An 18,205-nucleotide genomic window follows, 5' to 3' on the forward strand; every position below is an offset into this window, starting at 1 on the left:
TTCCTTGGTTAAATTTATTCTAGGTATTTCTTTCTTTTATCTTCTTATTTAATCCCCATCCACTATCTCCCCCAAACTCCCACCTCACCCTCACCTAGTAACCATCAGTTTGTTCTCTACAGTTAAGAGTCTATTTCTTAGTCTGTCTTCTTTTTCTTTTGCTCATTTATTTTGTTTCTTAAATCCCACATATGAGTGAATCATATTTATCTTTCTCTGACTGACTGATTTGCTGAGGTTTATACTCTCTAGCTCTGTCCTTGGTGTTGCAAATGGCAAGATTTTATTCTTTTGGGGGACTCTGTAATATTCCATTGTGTTGATATATCACATCTTCTTTACCCATTCATCTATCAATGGGCACTTGGGTTGCTTCCATAGTTTGGCTATTGTAAATAATCCTGAAATAAACATAAGAGTGCATGTATCCCTTTGAATTAGTGTTTTTGTATTTTGGGGGGAGGAGGGGAGATTCAATACCTGGTAGTATGATTACTGGATCATAGGGTAGATCCATTTTTAACTTTTTGAAGAAGTTCCATACTGTTTTCCTCAGTGGCTGCACAAGTTTGCATTCCTACCAACATTGCACAAATGTTCCTTTTTCTCCACGTCCTCACCAACATTTGCTTCTTGTATTTGTGATTTTAGCCATTCTGACAGGTATGAGGATGATGTCTCACTGTAGTTTTGATTTGCATCTCCGTGACAACAAGTGATGTTCATCTTTTCCTGTGTCTATTGGCTATCTGGATGTTTCCTTTGGAGAAATGTCTATTCATGTCATCTGCCCATATTTTAATTGGATTATTTTTCTTTTGGGTATTGAGTTGTATCAGTTCTTTATAGATTTTGGATACTAACCTTTTATCAGATATGTCATTTGCATATATCTTCTCCTGTTTAGCAGATTGTTTTGGTTTTGTTGATTGTTTTCCTTGATGTGTACTTTTTATTTCAATGTAGTCTCAATAATTTATCACTTTTGTTTCCCTTGCCTCAAGAGACATATCTAGAAAATGTTGCTATAGCCAATGTCAGAGAGATTACTGCCTGTGTTCTCTTTGAGGATTTTTATGATTTCAGGTCTCACATTTAGGTTTCAATCCATTTTGAGTTTATTTTTGTGTATGGTGAAAGAAAGTGGTCCAGTTTCATTTGCATGTGGTTGTTTAGTTTTCCCAGCACCATTTGTTGAAAAGACAGTCTTTTTCCCATTGTGTATTCATTCCTCCTTTGTCAAAGATTAATTGACCATCTAACTGTGTGTTTATTTCTGGGTTTTCTGTTCTATTCCATTGATCCATGTGTCTATTTTTATGCCAGTACCATACTATTTTAATTATTACTTCTTTGTAATATAACCTTAAGTCTGGAATTGTATTACTTCCAGTTTTGTTTTTCTTTTTCAAGAATGTTTTCATTATTCAAGGTCCTTGTGGTTCCATACAAATTTTAGGATTGTTTGTTCTAGTTCTGTGAAAAATTCTGTTTGTATTTTGATAGCAATTGCGTTAAATTGTAGATTGCTTTGGGTAGTACAGACAATATTTGTTCTTCTAACCTATAATCATGAAATGTCTTTCCATTTTTTTGCATCATCTTGAATTTATTTCATCAGTGTTTTATAGTTTTCAGAATACAGGTCTTCCACCTCCTTGGTTAAGTTTATTCCTAGATATTTTATTGTTTTGGGTGTAATATAAATGGAGTTGTTTTCTTAATTTCATTTTCTGCTTCATTATTAGTGTATAGGAATGCAACAGATTTCTGTATGTTGACTTTGTATCCTACAACTTTACCGCATTCATTTATTAGTTCTAGTAGTTCTTTTGGTGGACTCTTTAAGGTTTTCTATATCTAATATCATGTCATCTGCAAATAGTGAGAGTTTTACTTCTTCCTTACCAATTTGGATGACTTTTGTTTCTTTATGTTGTCCCTAGGACTTCCAGTATTGTGTTGAATAAAGTAGCCAGAATGGACATCCTTGTCTTATTCCTAACCTAAGGGAAAAGCTCTGCTTTTTACCATTGAGTATGATGTTGGCTGTGAGTTTTTCATATAAGGTCTTTATAGACATACTTTGTAAAGGGTTTTTTATCTTGAGTGGATGTCATGCTTTGTCAAGTACTTGTCTGCCTCTACTGAGGTGACCATATGATTTTATAATATGATGTATATTGTTGATTGTTTTGTGAATATTGAACCACACTTGCATGCCAGGAATAAATCCCTCTTTATTGTAATGAATGATTTTTTTAATGTATTGTTGGACTTGGTTTGCTGATATTTTGTTGAAAGTTTTTGCATCTATATTCATGAGAGATAGTGGCCTGTAGTTTCCTTTTTTTCATGTTTTTATCCCAGTTTTGGTATCAGGGTGATACCACCCTCACAGAATGAATTTGAAGTTTTCCTTCTGCTTGTATTTTTTGGAATAGTTTGAGAAGATAGGTATTGACTTTTCTTTAAGTTTTTGATAGAATTCACCTGTGAAGCTATCTAGCCCTGGACTTTGGTTTGGGTAGTTTTATTATTATTATTATTATTATTATTATTATTATTATTACTGATTCAATTGCATTGTTGGTAATTGGTCTGTTCAAATTTTCTCTTTCTTCCTGCTTTAGTTTTGGTAAGTTACATGTTTCCAAGAATTTCTCCATTTCTTCTAAGCTGTCCAATTTGTTGGCATCTAGGTTTTCATAATATTGTTTCAATTGTTTGCAATTGGCAATAAAATTGTTCTCTTAAATTCTTTCTGATAGTGTGATGTTATTGTATAGAAACACAAGAGTTTTTTGTGTGTTTATTTTGTATTATGTATCTTTCCTGAGTTTATTAGTTCCAACAGGGTTTTTTTTTAAGTCTTTAGGGTTTTCCATATATAAAATCATGTCTGCTGCAAATAATAGTAGTTTTGCTTCTTCCCTTGCAATGTGGATGCCTTTTATTTCTCTTTCTTGTCTAATTGATTAGAACTTGCAATACTGTGTTAAATAAAAGTGGTGAAAGTGGACATCCTTATTTTATTCCTGATCTTACAGGAAAACCTTTTAGCCTTTTTCATTGACTATCATGTTATCTGTGGGTTTGTCATTTATGGCCTTTATCATATTGAGGTACATTCCCTCTATACCTATGTTCTTGAGAGTTCTTATCAAATGTTTCCCTGCATCTATTGATGTGATCATATTATTTTTATTCTTTATTAATGTAATTAATTACATTGATTGATTTGGAGATGTTGAACCATCTTTACATCCCTGAAATAAGTACCACTTTATTGTGGTGTGTCCTTTTTTAAATGTATTGTTGAATTCAGTTTGCTAATATTTTGTTGAGAAATTTGACATTCATATATATATCAGAAATATTGACTGGTAATTTTTTTTACAATGTCTTTATCTCATTTTGCTATCTTGGTAGTTAATTAAAGTGAGTTATGAAGTGTTCCTAACTCTTCAGATTTTTGGAATTTCTGGAGAAGGATATGCAGTAAATCTTCTTTAAATGTTTGATAAAATTCATCAGTGAAGCTGTCTGGTCCTAGACTTTGGTTTGTTGGAAGGTTTTTGATAAATGATTTAATCTCACTATGAGTAATACGTCAATTTGTATTTTATTTTTCTTCATGATTCAATAACATAGACTGTTTCTAGAATTTTATATACTTCTTCTAGATTTTTGGTGTGTAATTATTTGTAGTAGTCTCATGATCTTTTGTATTTCTATGGTATATGTTATAATCTCTCCTTTCTCATTTCTGACTTTATTTGAGCCTTCATTTTTTTATTCCTGGTGAGTCTAACTAAAGTTTTGTCAGTTTTATCTTTTCAAGGACCAGCTCTTAGCTTCATTGATTTTTTTTTCTATTTTCCTTTTATTCTCTATTTCCACTTTAATCTTTGTTATTTCCTTCCCTTCTAACTTTGGACTTTGTTCTTTTTTCTAGTGCCTTTAGGTATAAAGTTAGATTGAGATGTTTGTTGGTTCTAAAAGAGGTTCTTAAAGTATTGCTATGAACTTCTTTCTTAGAACTGCTTCTGCAGCATTCCATCAATTTTGGTAAATTGTGTTTCCATTTTCATATCTCAAGATAGATTTTTATTTCTCCTTTGATTTCTTTATTGACCCATTAGTTGTTTGGTACCATGTTTTTTAATCTCTACATATTTGTAATTTTTCCAGTTCTCTTTTTTCAGTGGCTTTCTAGGTTCATACTATGTGATCAGGAAAAAATGCTTGATATAATTACAATCTTCTTAAATTTACAGTTTTTTAGTGACATATAAAAATGACAACATATGTTATATATATTATATATTGATTCTGGCCTAATGTGTCATTTATAGCCAATGTTTCCTTGCTGGTTTTCTGTCTGGGTGATCTATTTATTCATTGATGTAAATGTAGTATTAAAGTCCCCCATTATTATTGTATTGCTGTCAATTTCTCCCTTTTGGTCTGTTAATATTTGATTTATATATTTAGACATTTTAAATTTGGATACAAAAATATTTACAAATGTTACATCCTTTGTTAAACTGACCTCTTTATCATTATGCAATGTCTTTTGTCTTTTATTACAGTCTTTGTTTTAAGTTTTATTTTGTCTGGTATAAGTTTATCAGCTCTCCTTTGGTTTCCATTTGTGTGGAACATCTTATTCCGTTCTTTCACTTTCAGGCTTTGTGTTTCATTACATTTAAAGTGGGTTTCTTTTATGCAGTATATAGATGGGTCTCCTTGTTTTATCCTTTTAGCCACTCTAGGTTTTTTGATTATAGAATTTAGTCCATTTACATTTGAAGTAATTTTACTAATAGGTGTGTACTTATTGCCTTTTTTGTTAACTGTTTTTTGGGATGTTTGGTTCCTCTTTGTTTCTTCTTCTCTTGTTCTCTTCCTTTGTAGTTTAATGACTTTCTTAAATGTTATGCTTAAATTCTTTCTTATCTTTTGTTTCTACTATAGGTTTTTGTTTTGTGGTTGTCATGAGGCTCACACATAACAGCCTAATATGTAACATTCTATTTTAAGTTGATAGCAAGTTAATTTGAAAGCATTCAAAAACTAAATTTTCTCCCCTCAACATAGTACTTTTTTTTTTTTAAAGGCAATCTTCATTTTTTTTTAAAATTTTTTTTTAAAGATTTTATTTATTTATTTGACAGAGAGAGAGATCACAAGTAGGCAGAGAGGCAGGGAGAGAGAGAGGGGGAAGCAGTCTCCCTGCAGAGCAGAGAGCCCGATGCGGGGCTCGATCCCAGGACCCTGAGATCATGACCTGAGCCGAAGGCAGCGGCTTAATCCACTGAGCCACCCAGGCGCCCCAACATAGTATGTTTTAATGTCACATTTTCTTTTCTTTTTTTTTTCCTTTTTAAGTTTTTATTTAAATTCTAGGTAACATACAGTGTAATATTAGTTTCAGGTATAGAATGTAATGATTCATCACTCACATACAACACCCACTGCTCATGACAACAAATCTTCTTAATGCCAATCCCCTATTTAACCTATCCCCCTACCCACCTCCCCTCCAGTAACCATCAGTTTTTTCTCTATACTTTAGTCTTTCCTGATTTGTCAAAGATAAGTTGACCACATAGTTGAGGGTCCATTTCTGGGTTTGCTGTTCTCTTCCATTGATCTATGTGACTGTTTTTGTGCCAATACCATGCTGTCTTGGTGATCACAGCTTTGTAATATAGCATGAAGTCAGGCAATGTGATGCCCCTAGCTTTGTTTTTCTTTTTCAACATTCCCTTGGCGATTCAGAGTCTTTTCTGGTTCCATACAAAATTTAGGATTGTTTGTTCCAGATCTTTGAAAAATGCCAATGGTATTTTAATATGGATGACAATGAAAGTGTAGATTGCTCTAGGCAGTGTTAGATATTTTAACAATGTTTATTCTTCCAATCCATGGAGCATGGGACATTTTTCCATCTTTTTGTCTCTTCCTCAATTTCTTTCATAAGTATTCTGTAGTTTCTAGAATATAGATCGTTTACCTCTTTGGTAGTTTTATTCTTGGGTATCTTATGGTTTTTGGTGCTATTGTAAATGGAATCAATTCTCTAATTTCTACATCTACATTGTTAGCATATAGAAAAGCAACTGATTTCTGTGCATTGGTTGTAACTGTATTTTTAATTTTTTGAGGAACCTTTACTCTGTTTTCCAAAGTGGCTGTACCAATTTGCATTCCCACCAGCAGTGTAAAAGGGTTCCCATTTCTCCACAACCTCTCCAACACTTCTTGTTTCTTGCCTTGTCAATTTTTGCCATTTTAACTGGTGTCAGGTGGTATCTCAATGTGGTTTTTGTTTGTTTATTTTGTTTTGTTCCATTTTATTTTTTTTTCAGTGTTCCAACATTCATTGTTTATGCACCACACCCAGAGCTCCATGCAATACATGCCCTCCATAATACCCACCACCAGGCTCACCCAACCCCCCACTCCCCTCCCCTCTAAAACCCTCAGTTTGTTTCTTAGAGTCCATAGTCTCTTATGGTTTGTCTCCCCTCCAATTTTCCCCGACTCACTTCTCTGCTCCATCTCCCAATATCCTCTGTGTTATTCCTTATGCTCCACAAGCAAGTGAAACCATATGATAATTGACTCTCTCTGCTTGACTTATTTCACTCAGCATAATCTCCTCCAGTCCCATCCATGTTGATACAAAAGTTGGGTATTCATCCTTTCCTATGAAGGCATAATACTCCATTGTATATATAGACCATATCTTCTTTATCCATTCATCCATTGAAGGGCATCTTGGTTCTTTCCACAGTTTGGCAACTGTGGCCATTCCTGCTATAAACACTGGGGTAGAGATGCCCCTTCTTTTCACTACATCAGTGTCCTTGGGGTAAATACCCAGTAGTGCAATTGCAGGGTCATAGGGAAGCTCTATTTTTAATTTCTTAAGGAATCTCCACATTGTTTTCCATAGTGGCTGTACCAACTTGCATTCCCACCAACAGTGTAATAGGGTTCCCCTTTCTCCACATCCTCTCTAATACATTTTGTTTACTGTCTTGTTGATTTTGGCCATTCTAACTGGTGTAAGGTGGTGTATCTCAGTGTGGTTTTGATTTGAATCTCCTTGATGCCTAATGATAATGAACATTTTTTCATGTGTCTGCTGGCCATTTGTATGTCTTTGGAGAAGTGTCTGTTCATGTCTTCCACCCATTTTTTGACTTGATTATCTGTCTTTTGGGTGTTGAGTTGGGACATTCTTTATAGATCTTGGATGTTAGCCCTTTGTCTGTAGTGTCACTTGCAAACATCTTCCATTCCATGGGTTGCCTGTTTGTTTTGTTGACTCTTTCCTTTGCTATGTAGATCTTTTTATCTTGATGAAGTCCCAAAAGTTCATTTTTGCTTTTGTTTCCCTTGCCTCTGGAGATGTGTCTTAAAAGAAATTGCTGTGGCCGATTTTGAAGAGGTTGCTGCCCATGTTCTCCTCTAGGATCTTAATGGATTCCTGTCTCACACTGAGGTCTTTCATCCATTTAGGGTTTATCTTCATGTATGGTATAAGAGAATGGTCCAGTTTCATTCTTCTAAGGAACCTTTCTTTAGTACTTCTAAGTTTTCAAATGTTCACTTAGAGGGCACAAATTAAGTAGTATCAACTCTTTTACATGAGAAAGGTGGTACTATGCGGTACTACAAAGATGCAGGGTACCAGGATCAGTGTCGTTGAGTTCCTAATTTCTCCTGGATAGACCATCACAAAGCTACTTCCTTCACTCCATAACCCCAACACCCTATCACTCAAATTACCTTCAAGCCATTCTGGCTAGATATTGCAGGGAGCGCCCACCCCTCATTTGTCATTCCATTAGTTATCACATGACTTCAGTAAAATAGTGGTCATCCTGAGATGAGGAAAATCAGCTCTGGCAGCCAGGCCCAGCTTGGCAGTAACAGCAAAAGCTTGATGTTCTCCTGTTAGACTACTTTACAGAGTACCAACACCAGTCAAGACCATTCTGTGTTCTTCATGAAATAAGATAAAAACAAGACCACTCTGATCATGTCTAAACAAAGACCAAAAAAAAAAAAAAAAGTCCAAACCAGAAAAATGACAAAACCTCCCTCCCCACCTTTTTTTTTTCTGATACGACTATTGCTTCTTCATCACTTATAGCCCCAATTATTTCTTTCACCTTCTAGATAAAATTATCAGGATATCCAGTGATGGATTTCCCCTCATTCTGATAATATTCAACCAGAGAAAAATCTCGTTTCCTTATCCCTATCCAAAATCACCTAACACAAGCCCAAATCTCATTAGTTCTTTCTAACACCATCTTTCTGAGATTGCCCCTTCTTGAAAAAGCAAATAAATTAAATCTTTTTTCAGCATGCTTATTTCATATTTTATTGGACTGATGTACATTTCATCATTTCTGAGAAATAAAGCTAACATAGGACTAATGTAGAATAGGGAAGGGGGAGAAGCCATCCACAAATTTTAGTAAACTAGAAAAGTACATAAATCATTGGGTTGGAATGGAAGGAAAACAGAGCTGAAAGAAGGTTTCTAAAAAAAAAAATAGACTTTGTTCTACTTATTGAGTCTGTGCTTTAGGGAAGTAATAACTTAGCATTTTGTGAGAGAGAAAGGATGAAGCTAGGTAAAATGAGTCCCAGAATTTTAACAACCCACCAAGTGCCTTTGGTTTGTAAGGGATCATATTCTCTGGCTAAGTTCCTCTCCAGCATTCCCCTGGTATCTGAAATGTTAGTAAGTTATAAGAAGTAGAACAAAGACAATAATAACCATAAAATATAAGCATTTCTTTAACTGTGTTGCTAAAATGGCCACTCCAGTCATCAGAAAAGTATGTAGTACTGTGACCTAAGAAGCAGCATATTCTAAGATTAAACTTAATGAAAATTTAAAATTTAAAGACCTGTGAGTTAGGAGTACCTAGGTTGCTCAGTCGGTTAAAAGTCTGCCTTCACCTCAGGTCATAATCTCAGAGTCCTGGGATTGACTCCTGCATTGAGCTCCCTGCTTAGCAGGGAATCTGCTTCTCCCTCTGCTCCTCATGATCTCTCTCTTTCTCTCTCTCTCTCTCTCTCAGATAAGTAAATAAAATCTTTTTAAAAAACTAAACACTTGTGAGTCAAGAAATGGGATGAGTGGACAAAATTGAAGTAGACTACCTTATCAATTTCTGGGTAAGAGGAACTAGAATTAGAATCCAGAAATACTATGGAGCAGTTTTAGAGAGAGCACATATCTGAAAAAAATGGAAGACAAAAATGGATTATTTCAGGGCACCTGGGTGGCTCAGGGGTTGAGCCTCTGCCTTCAGTTCAGGTCATGATCTCAGGGACCTGGGATCAAGCCCCACATCGGGCTCTCTGCTCAGCAGGGAGCCTGCTCCCCCCCCCTTTCTCTCTGCCTGCCTCTCTGCCTACTTGTGATCTCTCTCTGTCAAATAAATAAATAAAATCTTTTAAAAAAATGGATTATTTAATTTATTCCATCTACAGAATATTTAGTGCCTTCTGTAGCATGCATGTTTTAAGCACTGGAGGTATGGGCAGAAGGGGAGAATTTTACAGTTTCTGTTCTCATGAAGATAATAGGAAAATGGATATTGATATGACAATTGCAATAGGGTGAATCGTAGTCCCCCAAAATGTATGCCTATTCCTAACCCCTAGAAATTGTGAACATGGCCTAATTTGAAAAAAGAATTTTTAAATGCACTTAAGGATCTCAGATAAGAACATCCAGAATTATCCAAATATCTCCTAAATCCAAAGACAAGTATCCTGAGAAGTTATGGAAGAGAAGATACAGACACAGATGAGAAGACCATGTAAAGATGGAAATGGATATTGGGGAGACGTGGCCACAAACCAAGGAATGCCTGGAACCACCAGAAGCTGGAAGATGCAAGGAAGGACCTCCCCTGGATGCTTCAGAGAGAGTATTGCCTGTCAATATCTAGATCTTGGACTTCTGGCCTCCAGAACTGTGTGAGACTATATCTCTGCTGTTTTAACCCATTTGAGATGTTGAAATTCATTGTATCAGCCCTAGAAAACTAATATAATATCTATAAGAATAAGATGTAATTAAAAGTTCCATGAAAGCAGATAACAACAGTACTTGACCTTGAGTGTCAGAAAATCTTCTCAAGAGGTTAGAGACAAAAATCCTAAAAGAAGACATAAGGTTAAATGGATTCAGACCAAAAACACAATCTCAAGGGTAAATAAGAGAGGATATTTTTCTGTGCATTAAGATTGTATGGGTGTTAATATGTAATTAATATGATTATGTAAATTAAACCCTAGTTGACTACAAACTTGATATGGAGGTTTCATACTTAAAAACCTATTACGTGACACATTAAGTGCTCAATACTTTTCCAAACCAACAAAACGTAGAGTAAATATAGAGTAGGACTCTCCTCTCTTGTGCTTCTGCATTACTTTAAGTGGCTGGGAGGCAGACCATCTGTTCCCAAGCTGAAGAAACACCAGATGTCTTCCCATATCCACATGAAAGACTCACTCTGAAACTGTTGGGGGACACTGACTGCACCTCCACAAATATCTGCACCGGGTATGTAATCAGCCATGGGCCTAAAAGACAGGTGGACCATGAAGCCTGGACCAAGCCAATAAGTAAACACAGTACAAGGACCAGAACAGCCATGAAAGTAGTGCCAGACTAAAATATGACAGTTTTTCATTGCAAATAAAGTACTTTTGAATTTTGAATCATTTACCATTTAACAAATGACCCCTGTTCACCAGGTGCTGTTTAAAGCATTTTACAGGGGTGTCTGGGTGGTTCAGTCAGTTTGGCTCAGATCATGATCCCACAGTCCTGGGAGTCCTGTATCACACCCCCTGATGAGCGGGAGCCTGCTTCTGCCTCTACCCACCCCACCCCCCACCACTGCTTGTGAGCTCTCCCTCCCTTTCATATAAACAAATAAAATCTTTAAAAAATAATAAAGCATTTTATATGTATTGATTATTTTAAGCCTAACAAATCTATAAAATATATGGTATTTATAGCTCCATTTTATAAGTGAGGAGACAAGCACAGAGAGCTAAAGTAACTTGCCCAGAGTCACACAGGTAATAAGCAGCAGAACTGGGATCCAGACTCATCCTGTCTTGAGTTTCAAAATTTATGCTCTTAATGATTATATTTATTGTAGTCTCTATTATCCCATAATAGTAACAATCAAGAAGTGCAATTATCATCTTCATTTTACAGATGAAGAAAGTGAGGCCCAACGAGATGAAGGAACTCATCCTACATTACACAGATGCTAACTGTAGAGAGCTTGAATATAATTGTAGGAAGTCAGACTCTAGAGTCCAGGGAATTAACCAGCAGGTTATTGTGGCTTCAAATCCAGCTGTTTGCCCTTGTGTTAGGAAACATTCCAGCCTTGCTCATATTCTTGGTTTATTTATTGCTTCTTCTCCTCCTTAAAGTTGTCTATATGTTTTAATGTTTGAATAAGGGAATCATCTCCTCATTGTCTTCATTTTACCCAGAAACACTCAAAGTAAAACTTTATCTTTACTACTTCTAGCTTTTTTTAGATATACTTCTCAAAAAGAAAAAAATAGCTAATATTTTTTAAGATTTCACTGTATGCCAGACTCTCTGCTGTGTGTTTTACTTCTATTTTTTCCAACTCATCCTACAGAAAAGACTGTAGGTAGGTTTTTTTATTATCTTCATAGTACAAATGAGAAATTTGAGGCTCAGAAATGTTAAAAGCTCCCCTGAAGTCACACAGCCAATACTACCAAAGCTCGCATTCCATTTCAGGACCTTCAGATTCCAAAGTCCATACTCATACTCTTGATCACACACTAAATTGCCTCCACCTCTCTCTTTCTCTCTCCCCACTCCCCCCGCCCCGACTTTTTTTTAAAGTAAGCTCCACGGCTAATGTGGAGCCCAACATGGGCTTGAACTCACAACCCTGATATCAAGACCTGAAGTCAAGATTCAAGATGGTTAACTGATTGAGCCACCCTGGTGCCCATAAATTGCTTCCACCTCTTAAACAGATCTGACCATATGTGACTAGTAATCCTTTGAGGAAAGGAAAACGGGAACACCACCAGGTTTCAGGGCAAGAAGTTTCTGGAAAGGAGCCTCCTTTCCTTGGAGTATCAGATGGCTCTTTACAACCAAGACCTGCAGTAGTTAGCACACAACCTGAGGCCATCCTGACAAGACTACTAATCCTTTGTTGTCATCATCGTAAACCCTCACCTAGCTTTGCCATTCAAAGATAGTTTATCACTTCATCTGGATGTGATCAGGCCCTAAGGAAATGATGGTAACCTTCCCAGAGTAAACTGATCTCAACTTTGAAATACCTGCATATTAATTTATAGGGTCAATAACCCCTGACAGGAAAGATTAGAGTAGGAGACCTGCAAACCAAACCTCAAACACTAAGTCAAGAACTTGGAAGTTGCTGACTTCCTCAGAAGACCCTAAACACACTTACCATACAGGCACTGGAGCTAAGCACTTCCCATGTCACCATTTTGGAACTCTGCATTCTTGGAAAATTGACTTTGCTTCTATGAGTCTGAGTCTTTTCATTTTTTTTTTTTTTTAGATTTTATTTATTTGCAATAAAGAGAGAGCTTGAGAGAGAGAGAGATCACAAGAAGGGGGAGTGGGAGAGGGAGAAGCAAACTCCCTACCCATCAGGGAGCCCAATGTGGGACTCGATCCTAGGACTCTGGGACCATGACCTGAGCTGCAGGCAGCTGCTTAACCCACTGAGCCACCCAGGCGCCCTCGTTCTTTAAATGTCTCTACCATTAACTCCTACCTGAAGGCATTATTGAAAAGATCAGAAATACCTATAAAGTAGGGGCACTTTACAAATGTCACATGAGTATTACTGTCCCCTGTATCTTGATATGGGCATTTGCCTGCCACCCAGATTAAAATACCCATGTTACGTATCCAAATATCCTTTCCCCAAAATTTTACTGGAGAAAAGCTGATAATTCATTTTAACTTCCTTTCCTAATATCACAACAGAACACAATTCCCGATTTTGCAAATTGCTTTTGTTAGTTTCCTATAGACCAACTGCTTAGTCTGATGGCCTGTTTCCTAGGAAGCCCTCTCCAGGTCAGGCTGTGGGGCGTGTCATTTCCACAGAACTCCCTACAGGGAAGCAACTTTCTTCTGCAGGACAGGATTCTTATTTTAGCATGCACCCTAGAAAATGACATATAAAGGCATTTGCCAGAGTGGCTATTCATATTATTTTAGGTTCTTATGGCTCTCTACCCTCCAAATACAGCACTATTTCCTCATCTTCACTGGCATTAAGGGATGGCTGCAAAACTTAATATCAAAAAACTGTCTCTGTAATGGGTTTAGAGGCAGGTCTCAAAGATGATTAAGGGATCAGAAAACCTAATGTGTAGCAAAAAGTGAAAGACACCAATGTACTTTATCTAACGGAGGCAAGAAACCAGACGTCCCCTACTGAAAAATGGAATAAGAGAAAATGAAGCTGTGCTGCAGTGTGAGGGATGGGGAGAAAGATCTGCAGTCTTTTTTTTTTCTTAAAGATTTTATTTATTTATTTGACAGACAGAGATCACAAGTAGGCAGAAAGGCAGGCAGAGAGAGAGAGGAGGAAGCAGGCTGTCCGCAGAGCAGAGAGCCCAATGTGGGGCTCGATCCCAGAACCCTGGGATCATGACCTGAGCTGAAGGCAGAGACCTTAACCCACTGAGCCACCCAGGTGCCCCAGATCTGCAGTCTTCTTAAATGTGGCTATCAGTTATGTTAGAATGTTGTCAGCACTCCTCTTTTGGAGACTTAAAAGATGTGGTCTGGATGCATCTACTAGGGACAGGTTTGTTCCAAACCTTGCCCAAGGGCTGACAGATGGATCAAATGACCTCTCAGCATCCCTTCCAGCCCACACTTCTGTTTTTCTATGATCGTTGGACTGGTATGAGAGCTGAGTCAGATTTGCCCTTGCAATTTTGAAGAGGAGTCAGCTGCTTAAAAAAAAAGGTAGACTATTTGTCCTCAAAACAAATGCCTCTCTACCCTGTTCAAGATTAAATTATACCACCAGAGGTGTTATTTTCTTGAGCCACAAAGCATTTTTGGTCTTCTAGAGTTCCCTACCAGAATGCAGACACTGACACCTAAGTGAGGATCAAGTAACTAAATCTTATCAGATCAGAGATCAAGGCCCTGTGACAGAAGAAGGCTGGAAATACAGGAAGAGGAGAGTCCCAAACATAGAGAAGACAGACTGTAAAGGCAAATTGGGTCTAATCGAAAATTGTAGCCTGAGTCTACTCCAGAAGGGAGGATAGGGCCCTCTTCCCTTCCAGCTAAGTTCAGTAATTCCTTCAAAGAATGCAGAGCACTAGCTACTGGATGTGAAGCACCAGACAAGGCACTGGGAACACTGCAGTAAGACAAACACACTGCTGGCTCCTGCTTTCCTGCAAAACACTGAACAATGGGTGAACGTAGAGTAAATATTACATGGGGTCTCCACATATGCAACGGTGAGTTGCTGATGTACACGAGGCACTCTTCTGGGCATTTGGAATGGGTGGTGACCAAATGGAGCTTACATTCTAAAAGATGAAACTAGGGAATGAAAGAAGCATGCGTTGCTCTAAGAACTCTGACAGAGAGACGAGCCTCGCTGTCAGTCCAACCTGAGAAAGGGATGCTTCTATCACCATGTGAAGCTTGAGTAAGGACTGGTAAAAGGTATGCGTTGGGGAAGGAGGAAATACCTGGAGAGTGTTCCGTTTCAAGTTACCAAATGTTGCCAAGCTACCACAGTTTGTTGTATAGTAAAATAAAAGGTAATTTATATCTTTCTCTCTCTTATTCAAGTATTTGTGTAATAATTTTTAAGCATATCAAAGTCATACTTAAAACTGCTTTATCTAATTTTTACCTCGTGGCTTTAATATATATTGGTCTTTAAACCATTACTTGTCAATTATGATCAAATTCTATTACAGATATGATATAATTTAGAGACCTAAATCAAAATCAAGTAAGAGATTTACCCTGTTGATAAAAGCATTGAGTTTAAATCCAAAATGTGTTTGTATTTCTGAATGTAAACAAGATGACATGTTTCACCTTGTGACATAGATCTTTCCCCACCTGCACGGAATATGAATTATAGGTTGGTTCCTGCACTACAGGTGGACCTGTGGCAGCCCAGCAGTATCTCCTATGTATCAAAAGGAGCAGTTACTGATGTCCATATTCCCCAAAATGGTTCCCAAGCCCTGTTAGCGTTCTTACAGGAAGCCAACATCCAGTACAAGTAAGCATTCTTTTTCACTTGCTTAATTCATGAGTACTAAATTGAACTGAATGAGAGGTATATTCAGGTTATTTACTGAGTGCCTACAACAGCGTTTCAGGCACTGTTTTTCACACTGCAAAAACAGACACAAATGTAACACAGTTATAGTCACCTTTGATGTGCTTACTAGTGTAATGAAGGAGGGGAGAGGAACCACACTGGCCTATCATTTCACCCTTAACACTAGGTGGCCAGTGTAAACAGAGATCTTCTTTGTGCGATGAAAGGAGAGCAGCCTAACAATGCCCAGAAACTGGGTAGGAATGCAGGGGGAGATAAAGCTTTCTGCAGGAGCAATGACACCTAAGCACAGGATGAGCCTCGGGACTTGCAGGCAGAGGGGACAGTGCAAGCAGAGGGAAGAAGCAGTATGCTACCTGTTTAGGGAACTGAAGTGTTTGAGTGTTATCAGTGTACAAACTGGGAGTAGAAACAAAAGATGCTGGAGATGTTGAGGGAAGACCAGGTTGTGGGAAGTCTGATGTATACAGGGCTAGGATGTATGTGTGTGATGCTGCACACTGGGATGATGGAAGTAAGGGAGCCAGATAGAAGTGGGGTGGAAAGGCAACAGGGGACTACAATAATAGTCCAAGTAAGAGGTTGTGAGTCATTGAGTCAGGACCAGAGTAGTGTGATCAGGAGAGTATTTTTTAAAAAAAATAGTTAATAGGTAAAACCCCCTGGACTCTGCACTTTGCAGGATGTGAGAAGGACAGCCCCAAATCTTCTAGCTTGGGCGATGGAGTAGATAGATTAAAATAGATCAGGTTATCTTGAGGTATTTGGTTTGGGTTGTTTGCATTTTTTTAAAGGAATAGTTACATAATAAGAATGAAGCAAACAGAAGATAGGCACAGGAGTCAAAGAAGAAACGGGAGACTTTCAAGAGGGAGAAACATTAGTGGTGCCAAATATGCAGTAATATCCAGCAAGAAAAGGACTGACCAGTTTCCTCTGGATTTGGCAATGTAAATTGTGTTGGTAACTCTCGTGGTGGAATGTGGGATTAAATTGTCAGGAGCAGAAGACAGAGAAGGACAGAAGTGAATAGAAGATGGGAACATGGAGAAGCAGAGCAGAATACTGCTCTTAGAAATTAAAATAAGGAGAGAGGTAGAGAATAAGGAATGACTATAAGGAGATGCAGCATCAATGACCGCTTGAAATTTGGAATTTTAGGGGGTAGGGAGCAATTTTGGTATGTCTGCAGGCTGAATGGAGGAACGAGTCAGGGAAGGAGACATTGATGGTACAAGATAGAATGCACCAATGGAAGAATGGGTTTGAGCACTAGGAAGGATACCTTATCCAGTAAGACCGAAGAGGTAAATGTAAGTCTAGTTAGGATTATAAAGAGGAGAGTCAAAAACTTGAAAGAAGAAATAACTAATGGAATATGGAATTTTCCTATAATTTTCCATAATTCCTATATGGAATAGGAAGCAAAATTATCTACCAAAAGGGAAGAAATGGGGATGAAGAAATTTACCAAGAGAAAAACTGGGGTAAGAACTAGTAACTGATTGTTGAAAAGAAGGGGATGGTAGTGCTCATACAGAGTTGAGGTTTTGTTGGGTTAGGACCATGGAAAGATTAGGATGGCAAGGAAGTTGAGTTCCTAGTGAGATACTAGCTCAAGTATTCATCCATGGTGTCAAATCTGGAGAGGAAAGGAAAAGAGTGTAGGAGGAATGATGGAGTCAAATGGAAGAATCAAGAAGGGTATAAGGATCATTATATGGAACGCAGATATAGCATAACTGAGGGCAACAAGGAAATGGAAGGAAGAAAATTTTGACAAAATGTAGGCTGAGATTAAGAGTCCCGGTATAGAACATTTATGGCTGGTGACAAAAGTCAGGGTGTAGTCATGGAAGATTTGGCTAAAGTGGAGTGTAAATCACCAAGACTGATGTGGTTGAGAATGAATGGACTAAATCACCAGAGAATCAATACAGCAGTTTTGAATTTCCTTGGGTGTTGGCAAGATTAGAGATAAAGAGAGAGAATGTGCCCCTGGGACAGTAATTTCAGAGATTACACAGGAGTTAGAGGAAGAAACAAGGAATGGCACAATGCCATAGGCCAAGTTAGCTTTTTCTAGAAGTATGATTGATAGGAAAGGAGAAATGCAGGTTTGAGAGGATGCTGAACTTCTTCCCTTCGGGTCCCATGATAGGGGGATTGGCAGAAGAGAAAGCCACAAAAGAATCTATCCTTGAAAGAGTCCAATTTCTGTCAGGGCAAGAATATGAGAGGAGAGAGTTCTCTGAAGAGGTAAGAATGTAGGAAGTCTATTTGCAGTGAAAACAGGCTTCCAGCAGGCACAACATAAAACGAAGTGGTGGAGTGATGAAGAGTCAATGCAGGATGTTGGGGAGAAGGGCAGTAGAGTGAATTAATGACATGGGAAGGAGTGACATACCTTTCATTTGGGAACCTAGGATTTCGGGGCTGAGAGGCATGATATTAAGTGACTAACCTGAATTGCTCCAACTTTTCAGCAAATTGTTGTACTGTTAAAACTGTCAGGAAGATCACTGATGATGTCTGGTAAGGCCTAGGCTAGGCTCATGGCTCTGTGAGTCAATAGTAAAAGCCTTAGTCTCTGGAAAGCTGAGCCACAGGGTGCAAAGTAGCAGTGACATTCCTACCTCGTCCACACAAATACTTCCCTGCCAGAAAGATAATTACACCCTTATTAAAGTACTGATATGCTTTTTACAGAAAGGTATTTTATCGTGCTTCTAGAACAGGGTAGAGTCACAGCTGTGCATGAA

The 18,205-nt window shown here is 37.8% G+C and overlaps 1 protein-coding gene across 1 annotated transcript in view; it reads left to right on the plus strand.

Annotated features, from left to right (window-relative positions):
- Positions 1-18,205, plus strand: part of CPA6 (carboxypeptidase A6) — a 366,147-nt gene that overhangs the window by 260,393 nt on the left and 87,549 nt on the right. Inside the window, exon 3 of the mRNA XM_046016779.1 lies at positions 15,256-15,380. Within this exon, the coding sequence (XP_045872735.1) occupies positions 15,256-15,380 (125 nt within the window). The remainder of the gene's footprint in view (positions 1-15,255; positions 15,381-18,205) is intronic.

This window comes from Meles meles, chromosome 1 (genome assembly GCF_922984935.1).
Source record: "Meles meles chromosome 1, mMelMel3.1 paternal haplotype, whole genome shotgun sequence".
Taxonomy (NCBI): Eukaryota; Metazoa; Chordata; class Mammalia; order Carnivora; family Mustelidae; genus Meles; species Meles meles.